The 26,144-nt window shown below is 41.0% G+C and overlaps 2 protein-coding genes across 2 annotated transcripts; both read left to right on the plus strand.

Annotated features, from left to right (window-relative positions):
* The first annotated feature begins 2,292 nt into the window (after positions 1-2,292).
* rlim (ring finger protein, LIM domain interacting) lies at positions 2,293-9,092 on the plus strand. Its single transcript, XM_023266618.3, has 4 exons — positions 2,293-2,548; positions 3,682-3,905; positions 5,215-5,319; positions 5,430-9,092. Exons 2-4 carry the CDS (start codon positions 3,737-3,739, stop codon positions 7,202-7,204), a joined length of 2,049 nt encoding a protein of 682 aa, XP_023122386.1. The 5' UTR covers positions 2,293-2,548; positions 3,682-3,736; the 3' UTR covers positions 7,205-9,092.
* Positions 9,093-10,434: 1,342 nt separating this feature from the next.
* glod5 (glyoxalase domain containing 5) lies at positions 10,435-13,910 on the plus strand. Its single transcript, XM_023266632.3, has 4 exons — positions 10,435-10,593; positions 12,537-12,692; positions 13,067-13,222; positions 13,376-13,910. The coding sequence occupies exons 1-4, from the start codon at positions 10,537-10,539 to the stop codon at positions 13,517-13,519; spliced, it is 513 nt and encodes a 170-aa protein (XP_023122400.1). The 5' UTR covers positions 10,435-10,536; the 3' UTR covers positions 13,520-13,910.
* The last annotated feature ends 12,234 nt before the right edge of the window (positions 13,911-26,144 follow it).

Here is a 26,144-nt window from a genome sequence, read left to right on the forward strand (position 1 = left end):
TTAGAAAGAATTGTTTGTGCCTTTTGTTATCATTGCTACAACAACTGTAGAGCAACATTATTTTAAATAATCAGCATCCCTAAATGTGCATGTTTTTATGTGGTGTGTACATATTGAATAATATCACAATGCCTGCAAAATGCATAATTACTCAACATATTTTTGGTTGCTTAAAAAGAAAGAAACTTCTTGACAAAGCTACAGCTAATCTGATGTGTTAAATTCATTAAAATGCCATACTACTCGGTAATCCCTCTTGTGCGTTAGAACAAAGCTTAAGCCATTTCAGGGGCTTTCAGCAGCTGCCCAAAAGACCCCCCATAGCTTTACTGATAGTGGTGTATTTCCAGGTATTAGATACAATTTAGAAGTAACACGATTTTCCCAAATTTGTGCCTTTAATGTGTATGGAAATAGTCTTTTGCAGATTCCTTTCAAAATGGCCTCCTAGCAGATAATAATAATAATAATAATAATAATAATAATAATAATAATAATAATAATAATAATAATAATAATAATAATAATAATAATAATAATACATTTTATTTGTAACACATTTTTCCCTCGTCTGAGTCTCACAGTGCTAGATGCCATATTCTGCCAAATGGTCATCGCTGGGTCTCTTCTGGCACGCTTCTGTTTTACTACTGTCCTTCCTCCACCCACACAAATGTCTACCGCTTGCTATAAGCCTGTGGAGTTTTTTCCTCTATACTTCTTTTTGTTCATTTTTATCATTCTCAAGGGAAACTGATACTACATCCCTGACTTTGACTTGATATTGTGCTGTTTGTTAATTGTGCAGACATGTTGCATGTTTTTATGTTCTTTTCAGCTATTTGATTGTTTCCACTTGGGTGCTTTGTAAGTATATTTGAAATGAACTTTTTTTTTTTTTTTTAATTGTTGCCTTCATGGGACACAGCAGAGACAAGAAACTACAACAACAGCAACAATGTTCCTCACCTATGAATAAAATCATGGACATTGCAGTTTTGTACCCATATCATTAGGTCACTGCAAAAAAACTGAAAGAAGACATCACATTAAGTTACTAACATGACAGGCAATTTGGCAAAAATGTAGTTTTTGGGCAAAATGTTTTACAGTAATATTCAGTTACATAGTTGTTTCGTTTACTTAACTGTCTCTATTTGCTATACCCTCTTGATCCTGTAAAGGATTACAGGGAGTTGGAGTCCATCTCAGCTTACACTGGAGGAGAGGACAGGTCGCCAGTCATCACAGCGCCAACACAAAGAGACAGACAACCATGCATGTTCACATTCACACCTATGGCCAATTTATAGTCACCAGTTAGTCTGCCATGCATGTCTGTGGACTGTGGAAAGAACTTGAAGTACTCACAGTCACAGCAAGAACATGCAGCCTCCACACAGAAAGGCCCCAGTCGACCAGCAGGTTCAAACCCTGAACCTTTCTGCTGTGAGGTGATAGTGCCAACCACTGAATCACTCTGAATTACTGTTAATATCTGTCATTTATTTATTTTTTAAAATAACAACTTTATTTTAGATTTTCTCTTACATTGACTTTGGTGTAATATTTGGGAAATATGGTTAATTTACATGACACATACTGTGATTTTAGTTTTATTTTTTTAAATTTTCTGCGAATTGTTGGCACTTTGACACTGTTGGAAGCAGTGGTGGCAGTAGATGTGGTAAAAGATACTATGATTGCAGGATGTACACATGATGACGGGGCAGTCTGGCTGAAAAGAAGTAACACTGAGTAAAGTTGAATTTGTTTGTATGACACAAAATATATACCTATATATATATATATATATATATATATACTTTATGTAAAACTGTGTGTACAACTCTGGAGAATATACAACTAAATAAGACAGAAACAATCAAACAGGGATATTGCATTGACTAATAGCAATATTGGTCAAAATGGGATAGCTAAGGTAACTTAATCCAGTTCAGGATGTGACGGAATACGTTTGAAGCCAGTGGGTTTATGTCATGCAACATGATGAATCTAGGTCAAATGATTTTATTAAAAAGCTCACAATTATAATATGTAATGGCCGTTTAAGCTCACTGTTGATGCATCTTTGTCCTCCAGTCTGAATTCTGCAGAAGGTATTTGCATTTACAGCCGCATGGTGACGCTACAGCTGACTAGCAGCACCCTGCTTCAAAACAAACATCCTTTTTTCACTGCTGTTCTCAGAGGATCGAGACATCACGCAGCCCTGGGTTACGTCTGTCAGGCAGCCTCCCTTGTCTCATTGTGTACTGCCCACCCCTTCTGCTCGGCTACCAATGACAGACTTAAATACAAACCATTTGGCCTTGCGTTATTGCAGCTTCTCTGTCTTACCTGTAGGGTTCAACTCAGGGAAAAACATCGGTGTGTAGTCAGTTTCCGGAAAATCATCGTAGCCTTCCTACAAGAAAGAAAATGGAATCCTGAAATCGGACTTAGCTAAACGGTCAATCGTTTTTCAGACACTTTTTAAAGAGCAACCGGGTAGTACGACTATACTGCTACTAACATCGCCGAACAGGTAATGTATCCGTGGTTTAGTGTGAGATTGTATTTTCCCTCAGATTAACTTTATTCTCATTAGCTAGCTAATTTTAGCTTTGGCTTGACTGTGACCGTCATTGGTTGACGTCGTTTGCTTCATTAGCTTGCGGTGATGCTAATAGTAGCTCAGTTTTACCGAAACCCTCTTATTTTTAACGATCATTATGTAAGACAAATATCCAATTCACCTCAGACTTTCCCTAAACATAGATATTTGTGGGAAAAGTGTTTACGTCAGGTTGATGTATTCGAGAACAGGAAGTTGACAGCTGAGAAATGGCTAGCGGCAGTGTCCTGTTTGTAGCGTAAGTAGTTAGCCACTCGGGTAGTTAACGTGGAAGCTAACTAGCTTTAGCCAAACATGACTGGGGATGTTTGGTCATCTAATAAGTTTGTTTTGAGAGGACAACGCGAATTTTATCACACTCACGGCATGTCCAGTCGTCTAACATTTCATTTACACGACTCTCAACCCACAATGGCCCCTCTAGGTGCCTAGTAGTGTTTGAAGTTATCAGTGTTGGCAACCGTGTGCGATGCTAATTAGTAGCTAGCTAACTTAAGCTAAGCTAGTTGATGCCATTTTGTTTTTATGTCGACTTTGACCAACAAATTGCTTCCCCGTATGACTTAAAACACACAAATCAGTATAGTGTCCGCATCCAGTATAACCATTACACAAACACATTTCCTGACATTATCAGGAAAACTATGTTGTACTTTACCATTAAACCAAAGGCTCATCTTGCGAGTTTGGCATTTATAGTGGTGTTAGCATGTCAGTTTGCTTTGTAACCAGTGGATGTAAGCAGTGCTAACGTTAGCTACTAGCTCGACGTTTTCCTCATATATCGATTGTGTTAGACTTTGCTGCCACATTTTGATCCGAGTTTTTCCCTTTCTCTTGTTGTAATATACTGGCTTACAGTAGAAATTCTTTAAGGTGTCGATGGAGGCATTTTCATGTACCTTTGGAAGTGAATCACAGTCACTTAATCCTATTCTAAGGCTTAGTCGTTTTACTCCCTAATTTTTTTTCTCTAATCTGATGTAAAATTAGTAAGCAGAACCTAGCAATCTGTTTTTGATATACATCTGTTTTTCCTGCAGCTGGATCTTCCTGAAAATTGGAGAGCATCGCCAGACCTCCCTCCCTTCTGAGTCAATGGAAGGGTCTGACAGTTTAGAGCAGAATGGCAGTGACCAGCCAGAGTCACAGCGCAGAAGGCAGCTGGACCGCCTGGACAGGGAGGAGGCCTTCTACCAGTTTGTCAACAATCTCAGTGATGAGGACTATCGCCTCATGAGAGACAACAATCTTTTGGGCACTCCAGGTAATAAAACTCAAATCTTATTACACCAGTCTTTTGTTCCAGAAATCTGTGATTATGTAAATACCCATTGCCATTTTATCTGTTACCCTTTTTATGTACTGTACTGAAGTCTTTGCCTCTCTTACAAACTGTTTGGCTGGTAGAAAACTATAATGCATCTTTATACATACAGTGGTCCCTCGTCTACTGTGGGGGTTAGGTTCCAGAACCCCCCACAATAGAATCTGCAAAGTAGCGACCTTATATTAATTTTATTATTTATATGTATTTTAAGGAGTTCCACTTTTTCTGCGATGGTAAGCATCTTCCTCTAGTGCTTGGGTTCAGTGCCAGAAGCCTGAGAAGGCGCAGAATGTTTGATCGACATCGTAGGGCCTGAAAGAAATTTTTAAAAAATTTAGGAAAATTTCCCAAAAAAACAACACCGCAGAGCAACACTATGTGCAGTGATAAGATGTCGATGTGAAATGGGCAAGGCAAGATTCTGAATGCATGCATGGGAGACAGAGGAGATGCAAGAGACTGATGCTAAGGTCTCTGAGCCAATCAGTGCCCAGCGCTGTACGCTACACATTTTATTTTGATTTAATATTCTTTTAATATGTTTCAATTATAATTTTTAATATTTTTTTATATTGTTTTCAATTTTGTAGGCAAAAGAATGCTTATTTTACTGTAAAAATAGAGAGTAAATATATATAAATGCATGTATACTGCAAAATCCTATGAAAAATCCACAATACAAAATCAGATGTATACAATTTAAAAAGTTTTTAAATTGTATATAGTTTTGGATTTCTCACCCTGCTGAAAATGCAACAGTCTGTGGACTATTGAAGACGTCCAATCCATTTCTGTCCCAGGATAGAGGGAGAGGCAATGTAAGTTTGGAGCATCCTTAAGTGGAGCATCCGACAAGGAGAGGGCATTGAATGGATGGTGGCATGCCCTGGTAAGTCTGGAGGTTTTAAGTATTGTCCTTTTGCTGTGTTCAAACACAACCAAACAGCAAATACAGTACAAAAATTAACGCCAGTCCTTTTGTTATTATTTTTTCACATGAACAGGTATGTAGTTGTATCTCTGCGAACTTCCCCCATTTCTGTGCATTAAATAATAAAATGTCTTTCATTGTAGGAGGCTAGGCTGTCACTTTCTTCTAGCCACCTGCAGTGTCTTTCTCTCAGCTGGTCACATTGGGGAAGACATTGCAAACTTAGCGCTTATCCTTCAAGAAAAGTATGCATGGATTGCCAGAGATTTGTTTTTCTTTGTCATTAACAAAATGTTTCTGTCATGTCTCTTTCAGGAGAGGTAACAGAGGATGAGCTGTTAAGTAGACTTCACCAAATCAAAGATGGACCAGAACCGCAAAGCAACACCCCTAGTACTGAAAGTGCAGAAGATCCAGTTGGTAAGTTTGCCATTTCTTTAATTCTATTTTTATTTGTTTTGTTTTTGACTATGTCATTTGTTGTCAAATTCAGAAATGATTTGTCATTTGTAAATTCTGGTGATTTTCAGAACAACCCGAAAGCTCTGAGGATCCTGCCAGCGGGGATAGTCTCCTGGACTGGCTGAACACAGTGAGGCGCACAGGAAATACAACCAGAACTGGTCATCGTGGGAACCAGTCATGGCGGGCTGTAAGCCAAACCAACCCAAACAGTGGAGATTTTCGCTTCAGTCTGGAAATCAGTGTGAACCGCAATCTGGCTGAACAGCAGGCAGCCGCTGAAGGGGAGCAACAGTCTCCAGAGCAATCTCCAGAAGACCCTCCAGAGCAGTCCCCAGAAGACCTTCCAGAGCAGTCTCCAGAAAACCCTCCAGAGCAGTCTCCAGAAGACCCTCGAGAACCGTCTACTGAGCTGTCTCCAGAACAGTCTCCAGAGATTCAGGAAGTCGGAGCAAATGTTGAACCACAGGTTCCTATGGAGACAGAAGTAGTGGAAGAACCAGTTGTAGAAGAGCTAGCTGTCATAGTGGAACCTGAGCCTGAACTAGAAGAGATTGTTTCGCAAGAAGTTTTAGGAGAACCTCCCAGCTCACCTGCTGCCCTGCCAGTACAACCTCCACTTTGTCCTTCTCCACGCAGAGGACAAAGGAGGGCCCGCAGCCGTAGCCCAGAACCACGCAGGACTAGGGCACGTTTAGCCAGAAGCCGTTCCCCTCTCAACTTGGATCAGCTTGATGCTCTCCCTAATCCACGATATGCTTATAGCTCTCAAAGCCCCAGTTCTTCCACCGATGCTTCTCCTGTGCCTCAAGTAGAGGGCAGTTCTCGGACTCGACAACATGTTCTTTCCAGGCAAAGCACCACGGAAGGTGATGTTCAGGCATCTAGGGCTGGTGCAGAATCAGTCGCAGAAGCCCAAACCACTGGATCTCAGGAAGGAGAAGCTGCTGCGGGAGAAGGAGGAGCCGCAGGGCGTCGTCCCCCTACTATTATGCTAGATCTCCAGGTGCGTCGTGTGCGCCCAGGTGAATATCGGCAAAGAGACAGCATCGCCAGTCGAACCCGCTCACGCTCCCAAAACTCAAACAACACATTTCTTTATGAGAGTGAGCGTGGTGGATTTCGTAGGACTTTCTCTCGCTCTGAACGTGCTGGTGTGAGGACCTACGTCAGTACTATTCGCATCCCTATTCGAAGAATCTCTGATGCAGGTTTGGGAGAGGCAACCTCAATGGCTCTCCAGTCGATGATTCGACAGATTATGACTGGTTTTGGTGAGCTTGGCTACCTCATGGATTCTGACTCCGATTCTTCAGATTCAAACCGTGGAGCAAACACGCCTGCGGACCTGGAAGCTCCTAACAACCCAGATGCTACTGCAACTGATGGCCCTGCTGCTGATGTTGACGAGCAACCTGTTGCTGCTGGAGTCAGGGGAAGGACAGTTGAGACTGATATGGATGAGGGCCTTTCCACTGGTCCACCTATCTCTGGCGGCAGGGCTCGACCCAGGCCCCCTATCAGCCTAGAGGAGCCCAGTTCACTGCCCTTCCTGCGGCTTGCTCACTTCTTTCTCTTAAATGATGATGATGAGGACCAGCCCCAGGGGCTGACCAAAGAACAGATTGACAACCTCTCCATGCGCAACTTTGGTGAGAGTGATGCCTTGAAGACTTGCAGTGTCTGCATAACAGAGTATGCAGAAGGGAACAAGCTACGTAAGCTTCCCTGCTCACATGAGTACCACGTCCACTGCATAGATCGCTGGCTGTCCGAAAACTCGACTTGCCCCATCTGCCGCAGGGCTGTCCTAGTGTCAGCCAACCGAGAGAGTGTAGTGTAACTCTTAACAGACTTCAGGCCTTTTCTCTCAACCTAAGTAATCTTATATCCCAAGTCAATAAGAGGCTTTGAGGACGTGTCTCCACTGTTGAAATGTATTTCCTTCATACCATTTGTGAGTTTGATCATAATGCAGTCACAGGTTTGATTAGGGGTGCTTCATACAGTGACATCGGGACATATTCAGTCTCCAGTTGGATATTTCTTACTCCAGTCCAAAGGTGGGCACAAACAATGCATGCGATTGATCAACCTGTAGCAACCATGCAGTGTTGCACTGTATCAAGCCATGCGCACAAGCAGGCCTATATCTCATAAAGAATCCTCTGATTATAAATGCTGCACACCTGCAGGGTAGTTCAGGCACTTCAAATCAGATCTTTTGTGTTGGCTCCTAAATGGCGCCTTATATACCATTAGTTGGTTATAGGTACTATTCCTAGTTACACCAGTTCAGAGTATTAGCTGTAAATAAGCTTGTAAAAATGATTTTGAATCATACTTTGTATCAGTGAATTGGTTTTGGATTGTAAATTACCATATGAAAATCTGGGTGATGATGGCAGTAACCCCGAATTTGGTTTTTAAAAAAAGGTTGAATCAGTGTACACAGTAGAATTATTTACAGATTGTGATGTCCAAAGGATGTAGGACATAAATTGGTTTGCAATTTACAGTGTGACTTGTACTCTCTTCTTGTTCACCTGAAAGAAACAATTTGCTATTATGCAGTGGCATATAACATTAAAATTTTCAGTGTGTGCTGAATTCTTTAAAACACAATGATGTTCTGGCATACGCGAAACACAATTAGGTTATTTTCCAAAGTGCAAGTTCATTTTGGAATCATTTGGTGGTGTTATTTTCTTGATCATTACAATGATAAGGAGGAGTTATATGAGAAAGTAGGGATGTCTCTCTTTGGTAATTGACACTTAGTTGATCTAAAGTTATGAATTTTCCCACCGTTTCTGATCACAGGCATGTTATCAGAAATTGAAATAAAGTTGCTTTTGCTTTTTTCCCTTCTCTCTACACACATACACAAAAGGATATTTACTTTTTATTGTACAGTAACCATTCGTCCATTCATTTGTTAGCTATTTGCTGGATTCCTTATTTTTCCACTAACTTTATGGATTTTTTTAAATTACTGATTGATGATTTAAGTTTTGGTATTGGCAGAGTTAAATAACTAGGTAGACCTAAAAGGAAATGTAGACTTGCCTTTGTCGGTCAAACCAGAATAGTTTCAAATACCCTTTACTGTACAAATTACAACAAATGTTATTAATCCAAAGGTTTGACTGTTGGACATTTACCAAGTCACATAGTTGTCCTTTAGTAATAGCTTCAACAGAACGTTAAGACGCTTGCCCACTGTGCCCTCCTTCTGCCTCATGAGCAAATGCTCCATATCGGTGTGCAATACATGCAAAAGTGAAAGTAGGGAAATACAAACCATGATGTAAGTGTATGATATTGTTCAGAGCTGTTGTTTATGGCTAAGATCTTAAATGAAGACTTAATACCTTTTATGTGTTGAAGTTCATTTTATTTTATTTAGAAGTTCTGTAGATTTTAATAGCACTGTTAATGAACGGGGACACTGGCTACAGGAAGAAGAGGGCATCACTATTAATGCCATCCTGTCATGTTTCTTGTTTCATTGTTTGATGTCTTAGCCACAATTACTACTTCCCTTTGTGGGACATAAAAGATTGAATGCAAGACGTTGTTGAATACCATAAACATGTAAATGAAATGTATGTTCCCTCTTAGGCCATGCTTTCATTTTGGCCTTGTTCTGTGACCCACTCAGTGCAGTATGTTAACTGGGTGTTAAATGAAACTAACCGCTGAATTAAACAAGTTGTTATGCTATGAAATGCATTGCAGTTATGCATCCTGTACATATATTGTGCTTTTTCATAATCCTATGCTGCATGCAGGTGCTTGCATTTTGAATTATTACTTTAATTGCATACTATTCATTATTTCTTTTACTGGTTCATATTGGGGCTTTTAATTATTTATTGCATGCCTGGCCAACACTGATCTTATCAAACTAAATGAATGCTCAGCGTGATGGTGGTATGAAGAGCAAGTTTGTGTTTCCTTTTATTAGCACCAAAGTCAGTCACACTTATTGTTCTCTGATTAGGTACACATGTACAATAGTTGGAGATGATTACAACAGAGTAATGAACAGTGTTGACTTAGAAATGTGCAAATTCAACAATACATTGGAACAAAACTAAATGCAGCATGTAAAAGGGCATTTTTATGACGAAGAAATCTTATTTCTATGTTTATAAAAGGGACAAATTTAGCCAATTGTGCACTGAAAGTTATTGAGCTGTTCATCTGGTGACAAATTCTTGATGTTTAAGTTAATTCACATCCTACTCAGGTGTGGCTTTAAGGCAGACTATAAAAATTCATTCAAACAACAAGATGCCACAGATGACAAGAGAAAGACGAGAACCGGCTGTCGAATGGCCGCAACTTTGATATTTGTTGTGTAGGAAATAGTTTCAGACTGCAATAGTATGTCAGACAATCTTCCACATGATGCTCTGGATGTCTGCCAGTGTGATCCAGTCCTCTGAAATATCCACCAACTTCGCAGAGGCATTCAGGAAGAGCAGGACATTACTCCACAAACCAGCCACCTCTACACGGTGCAGATGTTTAACTCCTTACAATATCTGTTTCTTGATTTCATTTTCAATCTGCCCTTTACTATTTCCAATATAGTGCACTTCTGGCTGTTTTCTTATATCTGTCCTGTTGAAAGTGAAGCAGTTTTTTGGAACAATACTCCCCAACATTAAACAGAATGAATAGAATTTAAGAAAGTATGACATGCTGCGTTTATATTTTTGGTCAGCGCAGGTATATTATTGATATCACAGTTAAAGGTGGTGGTGTAGTGGATTGTGTTACACTTGAGCTCTTTCTATTTTTTTTGTCATAACATTATGATCTTATTAGTAGTCTCAACAGGCCCGTGACAGTGTTTCATTGAGCTGCATTAGATTGCATATGTGTACCTATTAAGGTGTATGATGCATTAATAGTAGTGTTATTACTAGCACCCCTACTGGTATGCTTCATAAAAATCCTGATTCATACCCAACTGACATGTGAGAAATAATAAGTGGCACTACTTTTGTCTATGAACGTTGCTGATACATACTTTTGACAGCCTTTCAATCCAGAAGTGCTGCTAGATAATAAATAAACTTGCAAAAAAACCCAGCGACGGCCGGTGTGGTTGACGGGGAATAGAGGTGGAGAACCCGGAAAGACCGGTGTCAGTTGGTGAAGATGGCGCTCCGGGCAGCTGGGAGCCGTTTGTGGCATTTTAAGACAAACAGTTTCAAGGTAAATTGTGTCCTCATATGATAATTGGTACGTCACTCTTTACACACCAACTTTGTTAGGTTTTAAAATTGCTTGAACGTAACAGCAGTTTGGAGAAATACAGCCATAATACCGAGCAATAAAAATGGCGTCGGGTACAGGTTACATTTGTGGACCGACTTGTGACATTAGCTCACTCTTTGCTAGGCTGCTTGGGCGTTTTGCAAATTTATACGAGAATTTTACCTTTGACATGTTTACAGGACGCAGCTCACATTCACCACAGAGCGGCGCTGTGATGCTGACTTCATCTCCAATGCCTTCTCATTTGCTCCTTGTCGACCGAGCAGGTTCCAGTGCTAAGTGCTAGTTCGGAGCCAGTACCTGACTTCGCAGCAGTTCTTTGTGTTTGGCTCCAAATAGTGGTTCTTTTCAGGCATGAACTCTTTGCTGGGCCAGAGTTAAGAACCGCGTACGTCACGGACTGGATGCGGGATTAAGGTGACCAGCGGTCAACCGTGAAAACACAGAACCGCCAGGCCGAGCAACTAGTACTAGTGTTTAGTGTTAGGGTTTAGAAAACCGGTTAATATGGACTCCAAATCCAAGTAGCAGTGGTCCGAGGAGGGGACCCAGTGCTTCCTGGCACTGTGGTCTTCATATGAAATCCAGTCCAAGTTACAGGGAGCTTCTCTCTGTGTAGTTTGATTTTTCTGCTTATTTTTATAATCTTATGAGCGTAATTTTTGGGGTGATTTTTTGAGTGTCAATCCTGCTTTCTGGTAAGTTTTCATGCACCAGTTTGTGCCTTTTCTGCATTCATTTACATGCACTAAGAAAAATACAGGGGCTAAATGCAACCAAAAATGCCTTTTCACATCTATAGGAGATCCATTTTTAGCTTCACAAAGAAATCCGTAGCCAGAAGTGGTGCCATTTTAATAATAGAACTTAATAGTAATTTTTTAGGCCAAAAAAAGTTCAAATGTAAGAATTTGCAGCTTTTCAGTGTCACGCATTTAATATTTTGGGTTCCGGATTGTTGGTCAGACTTGTGATTTGGAAACTGTAGTGGGCGTTTCTGGCTATTTTTTTAAAAATGTTTTATGGACCAAATGATTCATCGATTAATTGAGAAAATAGTCAATCATGGAAGTGCGATGAAAGTAATCATTGCAGCTCCTATTTTGTGCTATTACAAACCAAACCACCACCAAAGTAGATCAAATTAAGCCATCACATAAATAAAGAGGTTCTTCATTTGGTGTTGGTGCTTTCAAGAACCAGAGAGTCTTGTGAAGAACCATTATTTTTCTGAGAGAGAAAATATCTTTTTTTCAGGAAAAGAAGATACAAAATTCAGGAACCAGCTGAAAATTAAAAATATGATGGGCTACCATGCCAATAAAACTTTTAGGCATTCTGTACTCCTTTAGGTCATCTTTCTTTATTTAATATTAACCCTGCTGAGTCAACACACACAGACACACACACACACACACACACACACACACACACACACACACACACACACACACACACACACACACACACACACACACATAGACATGCTTTGATTTTGATCTTCTGTCCTCTTAAGTGTATTTTTTTGAGGAAGCAATCTAATCTAATTGTGCATGTGGCACCTATTCATGGCAATGATAAATGTATTTATTTTTTATAAATATCTAAAACCCTGGACTAAAATAGTTTAGATTCGTTGTAGCCCATGTTTAAAACTTTTTGTTCAAGATGTATTTGTGTTTGATATACCGAAGATAGAAAGACTTGCCCAACTTGGAGACAATATATATAAAAATAAAAGTCCTTTGCTTTTTCATGTTGCTTTAGGGTGGTGGTGGCAAATGCATAAATTCTAAATATTAAGTAGAGTAGACACATTCCTTGTGTCTACTCTGAAATCTACACCAGTGTTTGGAGTTCATGTGTTTTACCTTTTGCAGATTGTCTCCTTCCAAACTCCAGGACTCGTCAGATTCAAAACAACCTGTCCAGTTGAAGTGAGCCATCTCGATCATTTGGTACTAACAGTGAAAAGTGTGCCAGACACCATCAACTTTTATTCCTCAGTTCTCGGCATGGAGGTGATCACTTTTAAGGTAGGTGTCAGAACATTAAAGGTTTTATTATTTGTGTTAGTATTATGTAGTAAGATTAAGCATTATGAGGTAATTATAATGGCATTCACTGGATTCATGAAAAATAGTGAGTACTTACATTTGTTTCTAAATTGCCAAGAATATTTTCATTTTATGTGCATTTCTACATAAGGATTAGGAAAAGTGTGTTACTCTTGTGCTTTTAGTTTAAGAAAATGTCCACTAGATGGCACTCTGTGACTGCAATTCAGCTGATAGCATCTCTAGCCCATATTTATTGTACAGAGTGTACGTTTATATGTACAGTCTGTGATAGGATCTCGAGCTTTGAGTGTTTTTTTAAAATCCACTCATGTCGTGTCTGCCTTTTCAAGGGAAACCGTAAAGCTCTGGGTTTTGGGCAGCAGAAGTTTAACCTTCACCAGCTGGGCCAGGAGTTTGAACCAAAAGCCAAGTATCCAACCTCAGGCTCTGCAGACCTCTGCCTCATCACCAAAACCCCTCTGGCTACAGTGGCTGCACATCTGAAGGTACTCCATCCTAGTCTTGTAAGATGGCCACTCTTTGAAAACTGCTTCACCTCTTGCAGACTCTCTGTGTCACATTTTGTCCCCATTTTAAAAACAATCAGGTGCCACTAAAATGCTCAGAGCCGGTTCCTGGTGCTTTTTCCTCCTCTGCAGGTCTGTGGAGTCAAGATTGAAGAGGGTCCAGTGGAAAGAAGTGGGGCTGTGGGGGCAGTCACCTCACTATACTTCAGAGATCCAGACCACAATCTCATTGAAGTGTCAAATTATAACCAGGCAGCAGCAGAGGGTTCTTCTTGAGACTTCTCAGGCCTTGTTTGTGAGAATGTGAAAATACATCCAAATCTCACCAGCGCACGGCCTCTATGTTCATCTGGCCTACATCGCACAATTAGTGTTTTAGCTATGAAATGTTTGGACCATAATGACTGTAATTTAACCATCACCTGCACTTGATTTAGACAGGGGTGATAGCAGCTGGCTGTGTAGTTCTGTCCAAGTTTCCATTTTAGGAGTGTGCAGAAAAGGCCTTCTAACACTCTTAGAAAGTGAAAAAAAATAACACTTAAAAATACTAATCTATATAATGAAATGGGTATTTTTGATTTGTTTTTTAATTTCCTAAAGAAATGTCAAACAGAGAAAACCTTTCTTTTTCATGACGAAATAAAAGGGTTTGACATGTAACAAAGGCTCTGTATTTCTGATTTGTAACACAAATAGATTATATCATTGCCACTGTTGTTGTTTGCAGTGTTTCAGTTTTCTGGTTAATCTGTCTGAATATAGGAAATACTAATTAGGTAAACAGTGAAACAGGGCTCATCAGGTTACCGAGAAATGATAAAGCCTGTCTGGGATGTTAGTAAATAATTTATAATACAAGGGCAGCAAAAATAATCTTTTTGTTTATGCTGTTGTAGAAACATAGATTAGCACATAGATTAGAGGGTCAATGTAGCACTTGAAATATACAATTAAATACATTTCTCACATTATTCACATACATAAAAAATAAAGTAGTTTGCAGCCATTTGATTCAATTCAATTTTATTTATATAGCGCCAATTACAGTCAAATTGTCTCGAGACGCTTTACAGAACCCATATGCCTGACCCCCAGAGCAAGCCAAAAGGCGACAGTGGCAAGGAAAACACCCTTTTAACAGGGAAAAAAACCTCGAGCAGAACCCGGCTCTAATGTGGGGGGACCCATCTGCCTGCTGGCCGGGCGGGTTGAGAGGGACAGAAGAGGTAGAAAGGTAGAGATAGAGGGGTAGAGGTAGAGATAGAGGGATACAGATAGAGGGGTAGAGATAGAGAGGTGGGGGGGTGGGACACAAGGACCATAAAACACAGCCACACATCTGAAGCATCCAGCATCCAGCTCTGGGACCAGGGACACTCGGAGAAAGGACACAGAAAGAAACAGAGTGAATGTAATGCAATAATGGTATATATAGTAAATACATAGGTAGATAGAGAAGGGCTCAGTGCATCAAGAGAGGTTCCCCAGCAGCCTAGGCCTATAGCAGCATAACTAGGGGCAAACTAAAGGGACGTCAAGAGGGGAAGTCAGTTGTGCAAATGAAAACACCAGCTCACCCCGTCAGGGTCCCCCAGTCAGCCCTAACTATAAGCTTTGTCGAAAAGGAAGGTTTTAAGCCTGGTCTTAAAAATAGAGAGGGTGTCCGCCTCCCGAACCCAAACTGGGAGCTGGTTCCACAGGAGAGGTGCCTGATAACTGAAGGCTCTGCCTCCCATTCTACTTTTAGAGATTCTAGGAACAACAAGTAAGCCTGCAGTCTGAGAGCGAAGAGTTCTGCTAGGATAATATGGTACTATCAGGTCTTTAAGATATGATGGAGATTGGTTGTTAAGAGCTTTAAATGTCAGAAGAAGGATTTTGAATTCTATTCTAGATTTAACAGGAAGCCAATGAAGAGAAACCAATATAGGAGAAATATGATCTCTCTTGCTAACTCCCGTCAGTACTCTGGCTGCAGCGTTTTGGATCAGCTGTAGATATTTCAGAGAGCTATTGGGACAACCTGATAATAAGCAATTACAGTAGTCAAGCCTAGAAGTAACAAATGCATGGACTAGTTTTTCTGCATCACTCTGAGACAGGATGTTCCTGATTTTCACAATATTTCTCAGGTGGAAAAAGGAAGTCCTACAGATTTGTTTTATGTGCGAGTTAAAGGACATGTCCTGGTCAAAGATAACACCGAGGTTCCTCACAGTAGTACTGGAGGCCAATGTAATGCCATCCAGAGTAACTATATGCTTTGAAAGCAATTCTCTAAGATGTTTGGGGCCAAATACAATGACTTCAGTCTTGTCTGAATTTAGTAGTAAGAAATTATAGGTCATCCAGGTCTTTATGTCCTTAAGACAATCTTGCAGTCTAGCTAGCTGATTAGTTTCATTTGGCTTCATAGATAAATACAATTGAGTGTCGTCAGCATAACAATGAAAATTAATACAGTGCTTCCTAATAATGTTGCCTAAGGGAAGCATGTATAATGTGAACAGTATTGGTCCTAAGACAGAACCCTGAGGAACTCCATGATTAACCCTAGTATGCTCAGAAGAGTCATTGTTGACATGCACAAACTGGAACCTGTCTGATAAGTAGGATTTAAACCAGTCCAGTGCTGTCCCTTTAATGCCAATAGAATGTTTTAGTCGCTGTAATAAAAGTTTGTGGTCGATTGTATCGAATGCTGCACTAAGGTCCAATAAAATAAGTATAGAGACCAGTCCATTATCTGACGCTATGAGAAGGTCATTAGTAACTTTCACCAGAGCTGTTTCTGTGCTATGATGCACTCTGAAGCCTGACTGAAACTCTTCAAACAAGCTATTCCTTTGTAAATGTTCACATAATTGATTTGCAACTGTTCTTTCCAGAATTTTGGAGAGAACTGGGAGGTTGGAAATTGGTCTATAGTTGGCTAAAACATCTGGATCTAGAGTGGGCTTTTTAAGTAAAGGTTTGATTACAGCAACCTTAAAAGCCTGTGGTACATAACCTGTTACTAGAGAGAGATTAATCAGATCTAACATTGAGGAATTAATTAAAGGTAAAGCCTCCTTGAACAGTCTAGTTGGGATAGGATCTAAAAGACATGTTGATGGTTTGGATGTAGAAACTATTGAAATGAGTTCAGAGAGATGTATGGGGGTGAAAAATTCTAAATATCCATCTGGTCTTACAGCCAATTCTAAAGTATTTGTACTCGATGATACATCTGTGACATTTGCAGGAAGGGCCAGAGTAATTTTTTCTCTAATCGTAATAATTTTATTTGTAAAGAAGCTCATGAAGTTGTTACTGCTCAAAGCTAAAGGAATACAAGTTTCAACAGAGCTCTGACTCTTTGTCAGCCTGGCTACAGTGCTGAAAAGAAACCTGGGGTTGTTCTTGTTTTCCTCTATTAAAGATGAATAATATGCTGTCCTGGCATTACAAAGAGCTTTTTTATAAATTACTAGACTATTTTTCCAAGCTACATAAACTTCCTCTAAATTAGTGGAATACCACTTCCTTTCCAGCTTTCGGGACGCCTGCTTTAAAGTCCGCAACTGGGAATTATACCAAGGAGCAGGTCCTCTCTGAGATAGAACTTTCTTTTTTACAGGTGCAACACTATCAAGGCTGCAGCATTATTAACAATATAATCCACTTCTGTGGGGGTAAAATTATAATATTTCTCTTCCATTATATCAGTAAGTGGTGCTGGACTAAATAGAGAGGGTATTATTTCCTTAAATTTAGTCACCGAATTGTGAGACAGACATCTACTGTAATGATATTTATTCTTAACTCCTATACAATCTATTGTTGTAAATTGAAATGTTATCATAAAATGGTCAGAAAGAAGAGGGTTCCGGGGAAATACTGTTAACTGTTTGATTTCTATGCCATAAGTCAGAACGAGGTCAAGGGTATGATTAAAACTATGAGTTGGTTTATTTACATGTTGAGAAAACCCAATTGAGTCTAATATTGAATTAAAAGCAGTCGTAAGGCTGTCACTGTCCACGTCAACATGAATGTTGAAGTCACCCAAAATAATGACTTTATCTGAGCTGAGCACTAAATCAGATAAAAAGTCTGAGAATTGAGATAAAAACTCAGAGTAAGGAGCAGGAGGACGATATACAACAACAAATAAAACTGGTTTCTGAGCTTTTAAATCTGGATGAGAGAGACTGAGAGTAAGATTTTCAAATGAACTGATTGCTCACAAAGTTATTCTGCAGCATAACAATGATCCCAAACATAAAGCCGGAGTTACAAAAAACTATCTTCAGAGAGGGGAAGAACAAGTGGTTCTGCAGCAGATAGTCTGTTCCTCACAGAGCTGATGTCAATATCATGGAGTCCTGACTCTGTAAAGAGACGTCTGACATCTGCAGAAGAACTGCTGCAAATTCTACAAGAGGTCTGAAACAGCCTACATGCCATGTCGTTGGAACAACTAGCTTGCAATGGAGCACTGGTGGTGTTTTAAAGGCAAAGGTCTGACAAAATATATCATTTTTTTCTTTGTATGTTTTGTGTCCTACTGCCATATACTACACTGTAGGTGCTCATAGTATTGGAAAGTTTCCACGTGCTAACGGGGTGCTTGAGCATGTATTTGTGCAAGCATCTGAGATTTTGCCATCATGTTCTATATTACTACATTATGAGATGTTTTTCTAAAACTTCCTGCTGCCAGGATAGACTGTACCCAGTGCAAAAAAGACATTATGAGCCCATCAACGTGGCCTAGATGACTTCCACACGTATCCTTAACTGACATCTCTTGTCAAGATTGCATTTTGGACAGTAGAAATTGCAAAATTTGAAGCACTTTGATAGTATTTTGAAGCCCTATCCCACGTTGTAGCTTCAGTAGCTTCATTTCCAGATATTCGGTCAGGTGCTTGGAGGATCCAGAGGCTGTTGAGTGTCACCACAGAGTTTAAAGAGCCAGAAAATTCACCAGCTCTCAAAAACTCCTTAGCCGTTAAATCGTAATGATGGTTCTTGACAGGCCTTACAAGTCCTAATGAGTCAAGCCAAACGAGTTAATGAAATTTTCAGATATAGAAGGGCACCATTTTGGTTTTCTGAGCTTTCTCCAATACGAATAAGAAAACCTGTCACCTTTTTATGGATCCCGTGTTTTTTCTATATTAAACTACTAAAAATTGAATATACCTTTTATTCATCACCATCAGCTTACAGTTCCTAATGACAATCCTTGATCTGCCTTACAAGTCTGAACAAATCAATTGAGTCCTGAGACTTAGAAAGATGCCCATATTTTTAAGTGTACCACAATTACCATGTTTTTTCTGTATAGCCGTGTGTTTGGTATGCTGCAGGGATTGAATTTTCTTCTTTTCACTTCACAAGACAACTAAAAATCTAATTTTCTCGGGTATGCCCAAAAATTTGCAATCTCTGTTTTCCCAGCCTGTTCACAATTGAACCTCGACGGACAATAGAGAGGCACCTTTCATTGTCTTCTTGAATTCCCCCTCACCCACCTTTGTATGTTTTCTGTTCACACAACCAGTGACAAGACACCACCGTTGAGTGATTACTTCTACTCATTCTGAGACTACGTATGAGGAACATCGTGGACTGTATATGAGTGTAAGGTGGCTTTATCTGTAGTCTGGAGATGGAAAGACCGGTATTTCTCCATTTCTTGACATTAAACCTTGACACTGGGTCTTACTGTCAATCTATAGATCCTTGGCCGGCTTTTGTTACATGGAAACTCCAACTATGTCACCACTATACTACAGTCTATCTGACATTGCACCACTATTGTATGCTGTCATTTGCTGTGGGTGGAAAGAGCAGAAAAACAAGGGCAATTCCTTCCTATTGTGGTTGGAATCACTGCCCTTTCGTTAAGTGTTTCCCAGTGCAAGCATATCCTGGTTATGTTACATTTTAACATAGGAGGATATGCTGAGCTTTCCTAGTTTTTTGCTTTTCATTTGCAGGAATCCTTCCTTGTAATAAAACACAGCAATAAAGGAAGCGTCCGCAGAATCCCCACAGAGCGTCCCACAATTATTCCCGAGTAAACATACTTTCCCAGTAATTAGTCCATTTGTCCATAGCCCATTTCCTTCTTTGTTTTTTTCCCCCTCATGTTATTGTCGCACAAGATGAGATCAGTCAGCTTGCCATTATGTTTTAGGTCATATTATTGGAGGGCATTGCAATACTTTAAAGCACCAGCATTTCCTGATTACTCTGCTAAAAATACCATTCATCCATTGTCTTCCGCTTATCCGGGGCCAGGTCGCAGAGGCAGCAGGCCAAGCAGGTCATTCCAGACATCCCTCCCCCAAGCGACACTTTCCAGCTCTTCCTGGGGGATCCCGAGGCATTCCCAGGCCAGACAAGATATATAATCCCTCCAGCGAGTTCAGGGTCTCCACCCAGGCAGACGTTTTTGGAAAACCTCCAGAGGAACCTCCTTGCCAGAACCTCCTTGAGGCAACCGAAAGTCCTTCTCCATAGCCTCCCCGAACTCCTCCCACACCTGAGTTTTTGCTTCTGCGACTGCCGCAGCTGCCGCCCTTTTGGCTGCTTCAAGAGGCCCCCGAGCAAGCTAATCCCGAAAGACCTCCTTCTTCAGTGTGACGGCTTCCCTCACCGCTGGTGTCCACCAGCGGGTTCTTGGGTTGCCGCCACGACAGGCATCAGTGACCTTCAGGCCACAGCTCCTAACAGCCGCCTCTGCAATGGAGGCTTTGAACATGGCCCACTCAGATTCCATGTCTCCAACCTCCCCCGGGATGCAGGAGAAACTCTTTTGGAGGTGGGAATTGAAGACCCCACGGACAGGGTCCTCTGCCAGACGTTCCCAATTCACCCTCAATACACGTTTGGGTTTACCAGGTCTGTCTGGCAGCCTTCCCTGCCACCCGATCCAACTCACCACCAGGTGGTGATCAATTGACAGCTCTGCACCTCTCTTCACCCAAGTGTCCAAGACATATGGCTGCAGGTCTGATGATACGACTATGAAGTCGATCATCGACCTTTGACCTAAGGTGCTCCGGTACCAAATACACTTATGAGCAACCTTATGCTCAAATATGGTGTTTGTTATGGCCAGTCCATGACTAGCAAAGAAGTCCAATAACAGAACACCGCTCGAGTTCAGATCGGGCAGGCTGTTCCTTCCAATCACCCCCCTCCAGGTTTCTCCGTCATTGCCCACGTGAGCATTGAAGTCCCCCAGGAGAACTATGGAGTCCCCAGGTGGTACCCCTTCCAGGACACCACCCAGAAACTCCAAGAAGGCCGAGTACTCCGAACTGCTGTTCGGTGCATAAGCACAAACAATAGTCAGAGTTTTCCACTCTGCAACACGAAGTCGCAGACAGGCGACCCTCTCATTTCCTGGGGAGAACTCAACAAAGCGGCGCTCAGCGGGGGGCTCATGAGTATCCCCACACCCACCCGGCGCCTCTCACCCTGGGCAACTCCGAAAAAGGAGAGAGTCCAACCCCTTTCCCTCTCCATGATTCTTGTTCCAGAACCCTTGCTGTGTGTGGAGGTGAGCCCAAATATATCTAGCCAGTATCGCTCCACCTCCCGCACCAGTTTGGGTTCCTTCCCCACCAGTGAGGTGACGTTCCACGTCCCCAAGGCTAGTCTATGCCACCAGGGGGAGGTGCGCCTAGACGCCCACTCCTGCCTACTGCCTGGTTGGCATAGCACCCGACCCCAGTTTCCTGCCCAGTGGGTGGTGGGCCTACCAGGCGGTGCCCCCATGTTACTTTTTCAGGCTGTGCCTGACCGAGCCCACGGGGCCCCAAGGCTCGGCCACCAGGTGCTCTCTGACGAGCCCCCCCCCCCGCCAGACCTGGCTCCAGGGATAGGCCACGGTTTCCCTGCTCCGGGCGAGGTAGTGGCTTTCCTTTTGTGTGGTGTCATCAGGGTTTTCTGAATTGCTCTTTGTCTGGTCCCTCCCCCAGGACCAATTTGCCTTGGGAGACCCTACCGGGGGCTGTTGCCCCAGACAACATAGCTCCCAGGATCACAGGGACACTCAAACCCCTCCACCGCGATAAGGTGGCGATTCATCAGGGGATAAAAATACAGTAAACCACAAAACTAGTATCTTAATCATTTATTGCACATGGTCTGTTGGTCACTTATTGTTCCCGCTGTCCTTTTCTTGTCACACAGAGAAAAATCCCAAAGGTTAAACTGTAGTGACGGTCAGTCATCGATCAACTCTACCAGCTTTATCATGTAGAGGGTCATGTAGGCAACACAGAGAAACAGACAAGCATGCACAGAAACGCTACAATTGTGTAAAATGATGTTTCAAATGATGTCATAGATGTGCAATTACAAGTATCAGACATTTATATTGTTTAAACAGACATTTTAACGATTCATTTTTTGGCAAACACACATACTATAAAGTACAAACAGTAAATATTTGTGTAACATTAATATCTGTGGCCAAATCAGAAGTAAGTAGCAACTAACTACTGCATCAAACACAGTTACAACTTTAAATTAATTTTTTTTTGTTTATTTGTTTTACAGTACAACACAAATTAGGCAATAGATTCAGATGAATATTAACATCGATATAACTTATGTTATTTTCTCCTGTAGACATCCAGAGCTGTATTTCCTTTATAAATAAACAATTTTTACAGTTTAGTATGCATCAAAGATACTGTACCTATAAGTACTGTGCATGCAGTTTGACAGTTTTCTACAGTTAGACAAGCATCACATGCTATGTTTTTACCCAGGTGATGTTTGTTGTTGGTTTCTCATTTCAAAATACTATGTATAAAAGAACTTTACATTTTACAGATGTCAGTTGTTTACAAAGAATAGTGAATATGTCAGGAATTACCAAAAAAAAGGTAATTAAGTAATGCACAACCTCAAATGTTGAATGGTTCTTTCTATTCAGGATGAGACCAAAGTTCATAAACTTCAGTTAGTTTCTGTTCAGCTTCTTCTGGTGTATTTTGCGCTTCTATTTTTGACCTAGACCTCTTAATTTTAATAATATACTGAATGGTGTCTTTAGATCTTTATTAACTGTTATCCACCCTCTACAAAATAGTTTTTTAAATGAATTATTCATCAACTGTACTAACAGGCCAAGGTCCTCTGATTTCCTCATTAATAACCAAATGACTGACTGAAACAGAGTCACTGTGTCACTAAAGCACACTTTAACAAAAGACCAACAGACAGGAATCAGGAAACCAGTTGTCCTTCCCAGCACTACTCTATATTTAATTATTCCTTTTTGTTTGCACTCCAAATGTTCACGCTGTAAAACTTTTTTTTCTTTTTAACTTGACATGAGGATGTTTGTCCTTACAGTCAAAACAGGGTTATAAAAACTTGGTTTGAAATAATTTACTGGCAGCAATTAATCTAAGGACAGACCAACGTGCTGTACTTCATAACTTCAATAATCAAACATTTTCCCTACAAAATCAAAATATTTACTTCCTATTATGCATTATGCAAAACTGAGTATTTACAGTGAACTGAAGAACGCATTTAAACTTGCTTTGAGTAGTTGTATTAAATCAAAACACACAAAGAAATGGTACAATTGTATAAAATGATGTTTCAGTTATGATTTGCAGTTACAAGCATCAGACATTTACATTGTTTAAATAGATATTTCAGCAACACACTGCTGAGCAAAAACACACTCTTTAAAGTATAATATTTTGCATACACTTAAAATATATATAACATTAGTATCTGAAAATATTCAGTACATAAAACTTCCTTTGTTTTTCCTTTGCAGTATAATTTGATCACATTTTGAAGCCCATGTCCTGCTCCTTGAGCAGGAACATGTGGCCATTATCACCGGGTGACTGTAAGGGCTGTGGCACATAGTCTTCATAAAAGGCGTTGAAGCCAGCCACCCCTGCAACAGCATCCAGAACCAGAGGACTCTCGTCGAGGCCTTGGGAGGCCAGCAGGGCAGCTTCGTGAAGCTGAAGTACGTGAAGTACGTGAAGCATTGCCGATGTGCAGAGGGATCCAGAGACAAGAAGCGAGCACAGACTGCTGCACTGCCCCTAGTCCCAACCACACTGGGAGGGTGAAACCTGGAGATCAGAAAAAAGACACAAACAGACTTTGGTCAAGATTTTTTCTAACTATCTACTGTTGTGATTAAATGAGTATCAAAAATAAATGCTCTGCATCCTTATAGCTATAGCAGAGATCTTTGTTTGAACAGCTTCTGTTTTATGTGGCTCTCCACATACAGAGACAGCTGATTTCATGGATGTTAAAGGAGACACATTTTTGTTATTTTCAGTAACGTAGTGAAACAATTGACTTGGTATAAACACATGCCAAATGGAGTCCTCTGCGAAATTTTCCTCCACGTGGCTAATTGTGCTGCTGCTACTCACAGACCCTCTCAGGTCCCTGAGATGAACATAGTAACACACCTTTCACAGCTCACTGACATCACTGAAAGACTGTATATTACACCTCAGCGGCCTCCTTGTAAACCACAGTGCAGAGATCAGCTGACTCAAATAGGGGTCTCATTTAGTTCTCCATACAGAATACAAAATCCAAAAAATTATCAATGATTAGATCAGCTTCAGAGGCCAGTACAGCAGAAATGTTGCAATTAGCCTATAAATTACAGTATCCAGGTCCAACTTGACTCATGAGCCTCTCACCTCTTTGGAATGTTGTGGGCCTCATCAGACCCTGAATCTCAATGCCAACGCTGAATGCCAGCAAGAAGCCCAAACCACTGGGCTTATTGTTAGCTGGCATGATGTCACTGAGAGCCAGCACAGCAGGAAGGACGGCTCCTGAAGGATGATGAGTGGCAGGGTGCCACGTATCATCAAAGTCCATGGAGTGAGTCTGCAACAAAAGGATTGCAATTATCAAACAATTGTACATCATAGCACAACACAGAATCCGTTTAATACTTATGTAATTAGATGGCTACTGTTAGATTTGTTTATGCTGCAAGCAACAACATGATGTTGCTGTGCTTCCTGACATAACACGTTGTAAACTCTGTGTTTATGCAATGTAATTTAGCTCCCTACACCCATCCACTCACTCACTTTAATTGGAAAATCCCTTTAATTGCCATAACAAGCTTTAACCATCCGAGGGTGCAGAAATAGGCTTGTCATTATGATAGCTTCTTTAGCAACAGAAGCCAAGCAATGTTTGCAGATGTAATGATGGAAATTTCTGGGGTCAATTCAGTATTTTCATGAAGCCCTCCTGTTGTTTGCTGCCCAGACTGCACCAGTGAGTATAAATAAATACATCTGAAATAGTCTGGTGAAGTGACACATCTGTTCCACTTATTCACACTCACCGCCACACCGTTGACAAAAGCTGCCAGTGTTGGGGAGAGTCTGGTGCCTCTGCGTCCGATCCTTCGATGTCGGCTCTTCCTATCATTGTGAAGCAGAATTCACCAAGCGTTGGATTGTTCACCCACTAATAGGGAATGTGAGCTGGGTTTAGACCGTCATGAGACAGGTTAGTTTTACCCCATGTACTGGGGGGAAAGACAAAGACAGGTAAGCACAGGTGCACATTTTAAAAGCAATATTTTACAGCCCTAGAGTGTATAATCACTCATGCAAACACACACATTAAAGTGAATTTTACTGGCTATGGCAAATCACTCTTCAAATCATAGAGGCTGAATAAGCTTCTTTGTAAATCGTGACAAGCATCAAAATTTAAAGATCATCAAACACAAAGAAAAAAAATCAAATGTTCAACACTAAATGTATTATAATAAGAAGTAATGTTTCCCTTCATCTCATCTGTCCACACGTGGAATTTGCTCTGACTTAGAACCACTGTTTATATAAGGTCAGACACTTGCTTTCATCTGTCTGACTGCCTCGGATCAGATAAGTTGCTAATAAAGACTTATTTTTATCCCTTTCCCTTCACATGTCTCACCTGGCAGTGCTGCAGGGTTAGGATAGTGTGGGGAACTTTCAATAACTCCACCTACACATGAGTGGTGGTATCTGCCAACTGGTGGCTGGACTTCTTTCCTTTCAAAAGTACGAACACTTGGGTGGTACTACTTTTATTGGCTATGCTGCTCTTTGGGGTACTTATGGTGCAACCCAAATCTACTTTGGCACCTTACCTCAAAATCTGACAACAGAATCTGTTTTGAGCAATTCATCTCTGTCCATGAACATGATCAGCAACATGTTTCTGAATGCTTCCACAGAGACCCCACTTTGTCCTTTATGCCTGTCCATCAGAGAGTCAGCAATTGCTGGTCTGGTCCCCTACATCCTTCTGTCCTTTCTGCTGGCATTTTGCTCTGCCACGGTCAACTACATCATGCTTTTTGTTTTTGGGGCCATCACAGCCACTTTAGTCTTTGAAGCAGTGGTTCTCGTATCAGGCTCCTGGGCTCTGGTGGTCGCTGGAGTTATGAAGCTGCTCATTTTGATCTTTGCCACTGCTCATCAAAGGTCTGACACAACGTCTTGTTTTCAAAGGCTTTGGGATGTCCCTCTTTAACATTGTCCTGTTGGGGACCACCAACTCAGCAAGTGCCCAGAGCATTGGCCAAGAGAAGAAGAGGAACGCAAAATATGCTGAGCCCATGGCCTTGGGTTTCTTCTGTGACTCTGTTGCTCCATTCATTTTTACTTTTTACAGCTTTGGTTACATTATATCATTTGGTTTAGGAGTTGCCTGGGTCACAATCATTTCAGTTGCCCATCTGTTCTCCAGCTACTACGCCCATCTGCATCAAGATTGCTACCACACGACAAAGTTTGGTTTTCATGCTACGTATTGGCTGATCAAGGCTTGGGACGAGTCTGTGGTGTCTGCTCTGATAGTGGAGGACTACTGT

Source organism: Amphiprion ocellaris, chromosome 13, assembly GCF_022539595.1.
Source record: "Amphiprion ocellaris isolate individual 3 ecotype Okinawa chromosome 13, ASM2253959v1, whole genome shotgun sequence".
Lineage (NCBI taxonomy): Eukaryota > Metazoa > Chordata > Actinopteri > Pomacentridae > Amphiprion > Amphiprion ocellaris.

What these genes read in the sequence shown, in the direction of transcription:
- rlim (XM_023266618.3), top strand. Translation starts at nt 3,737, where the DNA reads ATGGAAGGGTCTGACAGTTTAGAGCAGAATGGCAGTGACCAGCCAGAG. An exon ending in CAATCTTTTGGGCACTCCAG is followed by an intron (nt 3,906 to 5,214) that starts GTAATAAAACTC and finishes TGTCTCTTTCAG; the next exon opens with GAGAGGTAACAGAGGATGAG. An exon ending in AAGTGCAGAAGATCCAGTTG is followed by an intron (nt 5,320 to 5,429) that starts GTAAGTTTGCCA and finishes GGTGATTTTCAG; the next exon opens with AACAACCCGAAAGCTCTGAG.
- glod5 (XM_023266632.3), top strand. Translation starts at nt 10,537, where the DNA reads ATGGCGCTCCGGGCAGCTGGGAGCCGTTTGTGGCATTTTAAGACAAAC. An exon ending in TTAAGACAAACAGTTTCAAG is followed by an intron (nt 10,594 to 12,536) that starts GTAAATTGTGTC and finishes TACCTTTTGCAG; the next exon opens with ATTGTCTCCTTCCAAACTCC. An exon ending in CAGTGGCTGCACATCTGAAG is followed by an intron (nt 13,223 to 13,375) that starts GTACTCCATCCT and finishes CCTCCTCTGCAG; the next exon opens with GTCTGTGGAGTCAAGATTGA.